Genomic DNA, 12,553 nt, shown 5'->3' with positions numbered 1-12,553 from the left:
AAATGGGAACATGGGCCCCTTCCCATGCTCCAACTCCCCCTCCCACCCTGTGGGAATATAGTGAAGGCCATCTGTAAGCAAACTGTGAAACTTTGGGAGCCTGGCCAGCTCATTAGTCTAAGAAAGGCCAAAGAGAAACTGCTTCTAGATGTGAGCCTGGATTGTAAACAGCTAGTGTTTTGATCTCATACAGCTTGCACTCAATCCCCCCCACTCCTACCCAGCTTGCACTCAATCCCCCCTACCCCTGCATCAGCTGGCCACATGCTGGATGGGACTTGGTGGAAAACTTCACTGGTCAGCCACCACCAGTGTACACGTAAGTCCTGATAAACCCATCTCTTTCACATCCAGTCCCCCAAGTTATTTGGAATCCACAAACAACACCCTAAGGTTTTCTCCTACCTCGGCTATTTGTATAACAAAAGGAAAGGCAGGATAAATGCTGGGTTACTTCCATTTATTTACAAGTTTTGAAAATAATGGGTAGGTTCTGTAGTGTGCCAGTAATAAATTATTGCCTTTCAGTTCCAAATTTACCTTTTTTGCCTGCTTGGTGAAGTGGATTTGTGCCCTTTAAATATTTTTCCTTTGCCAGCTGTCAGGTATTAAGCTTTGTCAGTAGAGGGCACCAGAGAGATATTGCAGCAAAAAAAGTTTTGTTTCCTTTTTCTAGTGTTCTGGTTAGGCAGGCTTCTGTGCTCTGGGCAGCTTCTCCAGTGTCTGGCTCCTGCAATGCATAGACTTCTTCAGCAGCTGGCTTTTTCAGTATATGGCGGCTAGCAGTCAGAAACAACTAGTAACCCCCTCAGGTGGTTTGTAGTAGAGTGCCTCTTGTGAGACACCTCTTTGTAAATGGCTTTCCCCAGCACCCTACAAGGTAGGTTTCTGGCAGCTTCTGCCAGTGCAGCACCACAGTGGCAGTGACTTCCCTGCCATCTAGTGAGCCACAGGCACATCCTCTCTAACAAAGTCTGCACCTCAACTCTGGGGTGATCTTCATTGGACACTTTATCTCAATCAACCCTAGAGGTAATGGCTATTCCTTATATTACTAATCCTGTATTCTTTTAGAGTTCTCTTTTGATTCTTATTAGCCAATCCTTATTACTCCAATCCCCTTATAGTTAATAAGTCTTTAAATAAATAAAACCTCCCCTGTTCAAATTACTGTGTGGTTCCTCTCACCTAAATAGACCCAGACTGATACATGCAGTAATTTCTAAAGATGACAAGTTTTGTTTGATGAACTGATCTGTCAAAAATTAAGTATTTATGTTCAAAAAAGGACAAAATTGCCTGGCCAGACGTGGCTCTGCAGTTGAGCCTCGGACTAGGATCTAGATCATTGTTCGATTCCCGGTCAGAGCACATGCCCAGGTTTCAGGCTCAGTCCCCAGTTGGAGATGTGCAGGAGGCAGCCAATCAATGACTCTCTCATCATTGATGTTTCTGTCTCTCTTTCTCTCCCTCTCTCTGAAATCAATAAAGATATTTTTAAAAAACACACAACCAATTTAACAAAAAAAACAAAAAATTAATAGACTTAATGGAAGATGAAAACTGAAATGTCTAAAACTGACAAGGAACTGATATCTATAATACACAAGAAACCATCAGCAAGAAAAGTAGAGTAAGCCCAATAGGAAAATGGGCAATGGATATGAATAGCAATTTAAAAAGAGGAAACAAAAGGTTATTAAGAAATCTCAGACTCAGTAATCAGGAACGAAATAACAATGAGAGCACATCATACCTGCTGTTGGGAAAAGTTTGGAAGCTGTATAATGGTTATATCTCAAATATACCTCAAATCTTCACATTTACTGTCACTCTAGTCAAGGCCACCATCATATTCTGCATTAGCATAATACAAAACGTAACTGGTCTGACCACTTCTATTCTTGCTCCCCCACAATTCACTCTTCCCCTAGGAACAAGATAAATGTAAGTGTAAATCAGATACCGCTTCTTTGCTTCGAACCTTTCAATAACTTCCTGTTGCTCTTGGAATAAAATCCATCAGCACAGCCTGCAGGTGGTCTGCATGATCTCCTTACCTACCTCTCCACAGTTTCATACTGTGCCACTTTCCTTGTTCGCTGTTCTCCAGCAAACATTTCAGTACCTTGAAGACTTCAAGCTCTTTCCTTCCTCATAGGCTTTGCATATGCTATTCCCTTTGAATCTTCACGTAGCTTGCTCCTTCTCATCTTTTGTTCTGAAAGAAGCCTGGCCACATGTTCTTACTGATTGGTTTTAGGGAGGGAGAGAGAGGGAGAGAAACGTCGATTTTTGTTTTTTCACTTATTTATGCATTCTTTGGTTGATTCTTGTATGTGCCCTGACCAGAGATTGAACCTGCAACCTTGGCATATGAGGATGACGCTCTAACCAACTGAGCTACCCAGCCAGGGCTAGCTACATTTTTTCTGAAGCAGATCCTACTAAGTCTCTAACACTGTTACCCTGCTAATTTCTTTCATAACACCAACATAATTTGTAATTATTTTTTAAATATGTCTTTATTGCCCTAGCCGGTTTGGCTCAGTGGCTAGAATGTCAGCCCTCGGACGGAAAGGTCCCAGGTTCGATTCCAGCCAAGGGCAGGTATCATGGTTGCAGGCTCAATATCTGGCTCCTGTCAGGGTACGTGCAGGAGGCAACCAATCAATGTGTCTCACATCAATGTCTCTTTCTCCCTTCTACTCTCTCTGAAAAGCAATAGAAAAAATATCCTCAGGTGAGGATTAATAAATAAATATGTCTGATTTCAGAGAGAAGAGAGGGAGAGAGAAACATCAATGATGAGAGAGTCATTTGATCAGCTGCCTTCTGCACACCCCTTACTGGGGATTGAGCCCACAACCCAGGAATATGCCCTGACTAGGAATGGAACTGGGATCTCCTAAATCATAGGAGCACCCCGGCCAGGCTAATTTGTAATTATTTTACAAACATTACTTATTTGTAATTATTTTACAAACAAACATTACTTAATTTTTATCTCCCCTACTAGATAATGCACTTCATGAGGGCAGGAGCCATGTTTGTCTTTTTTCACCATTTACCTCCAACACAAAGCAATGCCTGAGACAGAGTATGCATTAAAACATGTACAAATGAATGAATCTGTTTTGCATTTGTTGGGAAGCCTGGACCAGTGAATTAGTTTACAAATGTAGATGCTTCACACTTAAATGTGTTTTAGTAATGCAACAACCAAACACTCCACACATTCATTTAAACTTTTATATTTTATGCTTTAAAAATAATCACTGCTTCCAAACTTTACCCCTCATGTTGTATCCCTCTATATTGGTAGTCGTCTACCCGTTCAAGTTCTTTACCGTTTCGAACTTGTGGTTTATCGTTTTCTAACTTATTTGTAAGAGCTTTTTGTATATTACCCTTTGTTTTGCAGATAGTTTTTCCCAAGATTGTCTTTTGACTAGTTTTGTGTGTTTTTTTAACCCCGTCCCTGAATTACTCTAAGGCGATGTCCGAGCTGACTCCAGAAGACCAAGCAAAACTGGTTGGGTGGCAGGGCAAAAGGACATAGTAGCAAGTGAGCACAGTGAACCTTAAGAACGAAAACAATGATTACGCAGGTGCCCGCGAGCCGCCCCACGCCCGCCTTCCCGGAAAACTATAGCAACTTGTTCCCTCCTTCCGCCCGGTGTCCGGCGCAACTTTCTGACGTCACGGACGCACCGCACAGTTAGGTTAGGCCGCGCAAACTCCGTGGCCGTCTATCTGGCGCGCTGTCGCCAACGTTCTCGCGCCGCCGGAAGTCCAGGGCACGTGACCGGGTGACAGCGCTAGCTGAACTGCAGGGCTGGCTTTAGGTGTTGCGGCACGCAAGGGATGGCGGAGGCGCCTCCTGTTCCAGGTACTGTTCTGATCCGTGTGGGAGCGTGGGTCTCTCTCTCTTGCGGAAGTTTGGTCAGTGACGAGTTCTAGGGCTTCGGCCATTCATATCGCGAGAGTGGCGCGTACTAGGGTTGGGGATAGTGGCTCCGAAGGGCCGAGCACGCGCTTCGTGCTTACGGAGACCTCGACCATCGTCGACCAGGTCGTGAAGCCGGGCAGCTGGGTTTCTGAGGGGAGTGAGTTTGTTGTAGCGCCCAGCGAGTTGATGTGGGTGTCCGGTATCTCCGGGGGCAGCGGCTGCACTGATCTCCGACTAGCGGGCGTCGGTGACTGGCAGGCTCTCGACGCGTAGTGGCTTTGCACGCAGTGCTTAAGGTGTATTCGTGCTTCCTGGTGCAGCGGTGCGGGCGCTAGCCGAATACCCGTGGTTTCCAATCCCAGCCTTCCACGAACTCCCAGTGTGACTGTCATTTTCTTCATCTTTCAGTTGGGGGTAATTAGGTTAATTCCTGTGAAGGCTCCCGCCCTGTGTTGTACCTGCTCCATAAGTATTAGCTCACTTCCTCTTCCGGAGTTGCCTCTGTGTATGGAAACAGCCTCATTTGGCTGTTAATGTAACATCCATTTCCGTTTACTTCAGAGTGTACCATAGAGTTTTTGTTTTGCAAACTTTTGGACAGCGACCGAAAAGGCACATTTAACTTTGAGACCTCAGTGCACACATACATAAATATAAAAGCGAACCAAAAGTTTTCAGGAAGCAATGGTTTTCCTTACTGTCTTAATACACTGTACTTTCTGTTTCTTCTGAAAAATTACTTGTCGCGGCTCACCACATTGATTTGGTTTCAGGACCCACTCTTTCTGAAAAACAGGGCAGCAGTTTGCCGCATGAGATTTATAGTCATTGATTTGGGTCTTAGTTCTGCTTCCTACTAGCTTTTAGGGTACTAAGAAGAGTATATATGTGTTTGTGTACTGGGTGGCAGATAAAATGTATTTATTACTGTGGATCTTGGTAAAAAGTTGGAAAACACTGCACTGGTGTACCCCAGTCCTGATTTAGGTATTAAGTCATCTTGGTGGGTGGGAACGTTTTTAGGGTGGTGTTTTGTTATTCTCCCACCCATTCTTTTTCCATCTCCTCTAAAGTGGATCCATTTAAATTCTCATCCTCAGGTTCACTTCTGACCCAGTTCTTTATCTTTCAATATTTGAAGAAGAATTGGATGGGACTCGTTGTGAGTCATAGTTTTGGCCAACAGTGTTGTTCCCCAGGTTACAACCTCTTCTTCCCCATCTACTGAGACAAAGTCCAATACTCCAAAGATCTCCCCACTCCCTCTCATGTTCCTGAGCTTGCTTTTTTTTGCCTTAGTTTCTATTCCAGCATGATCTCTAACCCACACCTCCATCCCCACTCAAGGTTTGGTTCTTTTGCCTGCCTCTGTCCTCAAATAGCAGCCCAGTCCCTGGGGCTATCTTTCTGCCCATGGCAGACTCCAATGCCAGCTTTGTCTCTGGACTTTATAATCTGGTTTACTCTGTTCCACCCACCTGTTGGACACCTACCAGGCTGCCATGTAATCTTGGATCTAGGGTACCACTTGTACTATAGTAATGCCTTGGTATGAGACATCCCATTTACTGAGTAACTTCCAAATATTTTAAGTAGTTGGGGGGAAAGGGTATTTCAGACCTTTGTGTCTCAGGTCCAGTTTCCTGATTCATGTGCCCTTTCCCCCTTCCTCATGTCTCTTAAGGCTCTCTCTGAGGGCTTTGCCTACTACATCATATCTAGTGGAACATATGCTGTATATTAATAGGTACTGCCCTGTCTAGAATCTCTAGTTGAATCAACTCTTTACTGCTTAACATGAAACACCCTCTTCCCATCCTTTACCAGGATATTTACTGACCCTTTTTCTGCCCCTCTCTCCAACCTTGCTTCTTCAAGCAGGAAAAGACTACACAATACCCACTAGGTCTAGTCTATCCATTCCCACCTTTAACTTATCTGTTAGGTTTCCAGAATACCCTCTCTGCCACTTTCTGAATTTGTAAGGCCCTCCACCCCATCCCTAGGATTCTGCCTATGTGAAAGCTTTCAAAACTAATCCTGGATTGAGCGAGAGGTTACCCTATGACCTTTATGATCTCGTTCACTTCTTTAGTGTATGTTTCTATGGTACCAGCTGCCCAACCTCTGACAGTGTAGCGTGGTGATAGTGTAAGAGCATGGGTCTCTAGAACCACATAGCATGGGATGGAATTCTGAATTTGCTTTAGAAATCCCTTGTGGCCTTGGGCAAGTTTTCTTATCAGGAATGTGAGGATTAAATGAGCCAACATTGCAAAGTGCTTAAAACAGTACCTGGCACATGTTAAGTATCTAATAAAGTACCTAACAGGCTTATTAATAAACCTGAAACCCCCGTGCTCTGAACTGCACCCATCTGTGGTTGGCTCTGTGTGTTTTGGATAGTCTGTAATCCTAACAGCAAAAATAAAGCACCATTTTAACCACCTTATACACGTTTCTAACTTGCTTTACTTTTCATAGCAACTCTTTGATGTAGGAATTATTACTATCTCCATTATATATAAGAAAACTGGGGTTAAGTAACTTGCATAAAGACACAATAAGTAATAGGCAGGGCCTTAAATCCATGTCTCTTAGGCCCTATAAATTCATAGTATATTCTGTATGCTTCATATAGTTCTGACTTTGCTACTAACTAGTTTTGCATCCTCAGGCAAATCATTTTTTTTTTTTTAATATATCTTTATTGATTTCAGAGAGAGGAAAGGAGAGGGAGGGAGAGAGAGAGATAGAAACATCAGTGATGAGAGAGTCATTGATCGAGCCCACAACCCAGGCATGTACCCTGACCAGGAATTGAACCCCGATCGCCTGGATCCTAGGTCGACGCTCAACCGCTGAGCCACGCCTGGCCGGGCGAGGCAAATCATTTTGTCTTTGCGCTTCATGGACTGAGTTGACTACACAAAGAAGCATCTTGGGGAATAAATGAGTGGGTTGAAGGGTCATGTGTTCAATTTTTGAAACCCTGGGATTCTGGACTATATTATAGAGGTTATGTGTGGAAAACCTAAAATATATTCCTGGGGGGAAGAGATGGGAACTAATGTACTCACTATGCTAAGTACTATCTATATGAAATCATATTTAAATTTCATAGTAACCCTTTAAAATAGCATTATCTTTTGTCATGGATGAGGATGCTAGGCTAAAAGCAATCAAGTGATAGACTGAAGTTCATAGCATAAGTTGGAGCGTCAGACTTTAAACTGATTTTGGCTGATTCCTAAGCCCATTTACTTGATATTACACAATGCTACATTAGAGTTTTGAAAGACCACATGGAACCTACTGACTGATGTCTCAACTCTGAACTATTTGCTGACCTTAAATTTTTTGATGAAATAAAATAAAAAAAATAAAAAAATTTTTGATGAAATAAATGGTTGTATAAATAATGCCTGATGACCCAGGTGAGCAGTTTTACTTAGCATCTCTCAGCGGTGGCTATTGGTGAGGCTACTGTACATGCAATGATCAGTCTTCCACATCACCTTCATAGGAAACAGGTCTTACTAAGAGCCTGTTTTACACAAAGTCCTTAGGAAAATAACTTTTAGATACGGCTTATAATCTTGTGGGCTTCATGGTTGAGCAAGTAATTTCTTTACTGGCATGTCTGTTTTTTATGTCCTAGGTACTTTTAAATTCAATACGGATGCTTCTGAGTTTGTTCCTCAGGAGAGAAAAAATTCTGGTCTACATTGTGGGGGTCAAAGGAGACTAGATTCTAATAGAATTGGTAGAAGAAATTACAGTTCACCACCTCCGTGTCACCTTTCCAGGCAAGTCCCTTATGATGACATCTCTGCTGTTCATCAGCACAGTTACCATCCTTCAGGAAGCAAACCTAAGAGTCAACAGATGTTTCAGTCCTCTGCTTCTAATAAATCACTCAAGAGCCTTCAGAATCAACCTGGACAGAAATTGAGGAGTGAAAAGCAGCATATCAGAGTCAAGAGAATACAAAGTCTAACTGACCAGACCTCAGATGCATCTGGCTCAGAAAGTGTGGCCAGATCAGAGAGTGGGACAAAGCCTAGAGAGCACAGCCCTGCTGAAAGTGAGAAGGAAATTATTGGTGCAGATCCCAGGGGAGCAAAACCCAAAAAAGCATCCCAATTTGTATACAGTTATGGTAGAGGACCAAAAGTCAAGGGGAAACTCAAATGTGAGTGGGGTAACAGAATGACTCCCAAACCCGAGGATGCTGGACCTGAAAATACCAAACCCGTAGGGGTTATCCACCCTGACTCTTCAGATACATCCTTCAGAAAAGGAGTACTGGATGGGTCTGGGGCCAAACGCAACGAACAGAGAAGACACTCACAGAAAAGACCTCCCTGGGAAGTGGAGGGGGCGAGGCCACGTCCAGGCAGGAATCCACCAAAACAGGAGGGCCTACGACATGGAAGTGCAGGAACCAGAAACAATATCACCCCCATTCTAAAGGATAATCTTAATGAACGACCAGCAAAATCTGCCTGTAACAATGGGAACTTGGCAGTTGTCAACAAGTCTTCCAGACGGGTTGACCCAGAGAAAAGTGCTATGAGGAGACAGGATCCTCCCCGAGGCAAACAGAACCCTGTGCTAAAGAATGTGGAAACACACACAGGTAAGTCTACCTAGATGGATGGAAATGTTTTGTTTTATTTTTAAGTTTTTGAGTAGGTAGTATATTCACACAACTTAGAAGCCAGAAAGTATAGAAAGGTACCCAGTACCCTGGCCAAGTGGCTCAGTTGGTTGGAACATTGTCTCATATACCAAGAGGTGATGGGTTCAATTCCCAGTCAGGGTACATTCCTAGGTTTCAGATTCAGTCCCGAGTCGGTATGTATAAGAGGCAACTAATCAATGTTTCTCTCTGTTGCTCTTTCTCTCTCTTCTCTCTCTAAAGTCAATAAAAAATACATATCCTCAGGTGAGGATTTTTAAAAAAGGTACACAGTGAAAAGTCTCTCTATCCTTGTTCATAATCTGCCTGGATTCTGCTATCACCTCTCCCCTCCCCAGTAGATAACTATTTACTTAGTTTTTATATCATAAGCAAATACAAATAAGGAATTCTTAAATAAGGAAATTTGTGTTTTAAAAAATGCATATATGGGTGGTATAGATGTTTGGTAGCAAGAATTTATTATTATTTTGATTTTTCACTTTATTTTTATTATACTTTGTAATAAAAATACAGATCTTCAAACAGTCCAAGACAGAATAATTCTACAAGCATCAGTAATCAAAAGTTATTCTCTATCATAAACTAAATGACTGATAATAAATACTGACAGAAGACTACACAATGTACCATAATATAAAATGTAGCAAGTGATTTTCCTATGTTCTCTTTTCTTCTTCATGGATGAATATTTCTTTATTTGCTTTTTAAAAAATTATTTTATTTTATTGTTGACAGTATTACAGATGTCCCCCAGTTCGCCCCCTTACCCAGCCCTTGCCCCACCCCAGACCTTCATCACACTGTTGTCTGTGTCCATTGGTTATGCATATATATATATGTTCTTTGGTTAATCTCCCAGCCCTGGAGTCTGTTCCATGCCTCCATGCCTCTGGACCTATTTTGTTTGTTTGTCAGTGCAAGATTTTTTTTGAATCTTGAAAGCACAAGTAGGGGATGGTAACATCTCCACTACCTCACCTGGTTCCAACCTACATCATCTTTTGTCTGCTTATCTGCAAGAATTCCTAACTAATCTCACCATCTCCAGTTTCTCTCAGTTCATCTCTTACACCAGGATCAGAGAGCAATCTTTCTAAAACACATTGAATTATGTCACCCCTCACCCCCTTTTGTTCACTTTATCTTAACACCTATAAATTTTGGCTTCTGCCTTACCCAACAACCCCATCTTCTGCTGCCTCGGTCCCCACATTTTATTTCCTGGACTCTATATCTTTTCACTTTCCATGATGTTGCATATGTAGCTCCCTCTGCCTAGAATGTCTACCACTTAGCTAACTGGTGAGTTCTTACTCATTTTTCAAAAGCTAGTTTAGTCACATGTCCAGGAAACCTTTTCTCACCTCTACAGATAAAATTAATATTTTCCAGCCCTGGGCTATGTCTTTTCCTTACATATACATGCTTCTATAGCCGTTACACTGGAAACCATCATTTGTTTATGTGTCAGTTTCCTCCACTTATCTGTAAGCTCCTTAAAAGCAGAGACTATTTTTTTCTTGACTGTTAGAACGTTGTTTCTTACACTGAACTGAAAACTTCCTTCCTATAAATACTTTCTATCCTCTGGTTCAAGTTCTGGCATCTGAAGCTACACAGCAATTAGTCTCTCTCCTTATAGTTTCCCTCCCTCCTCATTGCAAATCAGCTTCTTGTAATATTTGAAGACACTTCTCATTTTGCCCTGAGGATATTTTTCATCTAGGCTAAATAGCTTCATTCTCTTCCTCATGGACCTTCACAATTCTGGTCTCCCTCTAGTTTAATGTGACATATGGCTTAACATGTGAAGCCACCACCTGCCCGGGGCCTGGTTTTACACTGACCTGTAGTTCTTCTAGTTCTAATTTGCTTCACCAGGCAGTCCTTCTTGGGACCTCAACTTGTGTGTGAACCCAGGCAACGTTATACCAGAGTTGTTTCTGAATTCTTAAGGCTGTTTCATGGTTTCCTATTGCTTCATAATGAATTATCATAAATATAGTGGCTTAAGATAACACATATTTATTATATCACAGTTTCTGTGGATCAGGAGTCTGGGTCCAGGTTAGCTGAGTTCTCCACTCAGTCTCAGAGGACTGAAAGCTGGCCAGGGTCACAATCGCATCTGAAGTGTAGGTTCCTCATTTATGCCCACTGGTTGTTGGTAGGATTTAGTTCCTTATGTGTGTAGGACTGAAGTCCCCATTTTCTTGCTGGCTATTGCCAGAGGGTCACTCTCAGCTCCTAGAGGCCACCTGCAATTCCCTACCACATGGGCCTTCTCCACACCTTGGTAGTTTACTTTTTTAAGGCATGTAGGAAAGCATCTGCTCTAGATCCTTCAAACCTCTCTGACTTCTGTCTCTGATCTCTATAGACTCTTTTAAAAGGTCTCACCTGATTAGATCAGCCCACCATACTGAAGGAGAGGAGATAATACAGGACATGCGTACCCTGGGGTGGGAATCTTGGAGGCCATCTTAGAGTTCTGCCTAACAAATCACTCTTGGCCTCACATTCCTACATATTCTTGAGAACACTTTATTCACATTTATTGAGTAAATAGTATGGACTAAGCACTGTTCTAGGGACTGGAAATATAGCACTGATGGGGTTTACATTCTGGTAGGGAAGACAAGCAGAAAGCACTTAAAATTTTAATTTGTCAGGTAGGTGATAAGCTGAAAAAGAGGACAGAGTAACAGGGGTGCTAGTTTAGATAGGTTGGTCTCTTTGATGAGGAAACATTTGAAGAGAGACCAGAAGGAAGTGCAGGAGTGCACCCTGTGGCTCTCTGGAGAAGAGCATTCTAGGCAGAGGCAGAAACAGGTTTAGACTGGAGTGGGAGGGCAGGATTATAAGCAGTGAAGGCTGGGGGATGGGTAGGAGAGGAGGTCAGAGAAATCAAAGGGGCTGGATTATGTGAGGCTCTTAGATTTGGTTCTGAGTAAGAAGATAAAAGCAGCTGTAAGGTTTTAGGAAAAGGGATGGCATGATCTTACTAACATTCTGAAATGAGCATTCAGCCTGCTGTGTGGAGAATAGGCTCTAAGGAAGCAAGGGGACAAGGTAGGAGGTTGTTGGAGGAATTCAGGTAGTCGATGATGGAGACTTGGATTAGGTAGTAGTGGAAGAGGTAACAAACCATTTCTAAATCATTCTTCTACCTTTGTTTCAAAATCCTTGCTTCATTGAACCTAATGCTGCATCACCTTATAACTATATCACCTGCTATATCTTATTTATTAGCCTCCAAATCTCCCAGCCCTCATTTATTAATGCACCTAGCCTATATCTTTTCTCTACCACAGTGGTTCTCAAAGTGTAATTCCAGACCAACAGCAATCAGCAACACCTGGGAACTTATTAAAAAAGCAAATTCTTGGGCCTCACCTTAGATTTACTAAACAAATTCTGGGAATGGGGCCCAGCAGTCTTATCTTTTAACAAGCCTCCAGGTGATTCTAAGGCATGCTTAAATTTGAGAACTGATTTACTATAAATCCTGCTGTTATTCTGGGTAACTTTAGTGATCATATGCATTGTGCCTTCTTCAAGGTCTTTGATTTTATTAACCATAGGGACTTTCACCTTCATTCCACCTCCATACCTACTACTAGGGAAATAACCCTGGGATGCCCCATCTCTGAAATATTCAAGTCTGTGTTCCCCTTTCTGATCATTCCTGTCCTGGCTCCTTCAGTTTCTTCTGCCCACTACCAGTTTTACCAGCCTCCTACCCATCTTCAGTCCCTCTCTAGGCGGCCCTTATCATAGGTCATTTGAAGTATTATCCTTCTGCCAAGCTGTTTGGCAGAATCCCACCCCTGGATTGATGGTATAATCTACCTTCCCTCCTCCAGATTTGGGTAACAGAATGCTGTTTCAGG

The 12,553-nt window shown here is 42.5% G+C and overlaps 1 protein-coding gene across 5 annotated transcripts in view; it reads left to right on the top strand.

Annotated features, from left to right (window-relative positions):
* The first annotated feature begins 3,787 nt into the window (after positions 1–3,787).
* NFX1 (nuclear transcription factor, X-box binding 1) overlaps positions 3,788–12,553 on the top strand; it is a 69,642-nt gene continuing 60,876 nt past the window's right edge. For all 5 annotated transcript variants that reach the window (XM_081151054.1, XM_081151056.1, XM_081151053.1 and 2 more), the window contains exons 1-2: positions 3,788–3,892; positions 7,614–8,594. In XM_081151054.1, coding sequence (XP_081007180.1) covers positions 3,868–3,892; positions 7,614–8,594 — 1,006 coding nt within the window. In that variant the 5' untranslated portion in view covers positions 3,788–3,867. The remainder of the gene's footprint in view (positions 3,893–7,613; positions 8,595–12,553) is intronic.

The sequence above is a fragment of the Miniopterus schreibersii genome, assembly GCF_964146895.1.
Source record: "Miniopterus schreibersii genome assembly, chromosome: 11".
Taxonomy (NCBI): Eukaryota; Metazoa; Chordata; class Mammalia; order Chiroptera; family Miniopteridae; genus Miniopterus; species Miniopterus schreibersii.
This window is presented reverse-complemented; position numbering and strand designations above follow the sequence as displayed.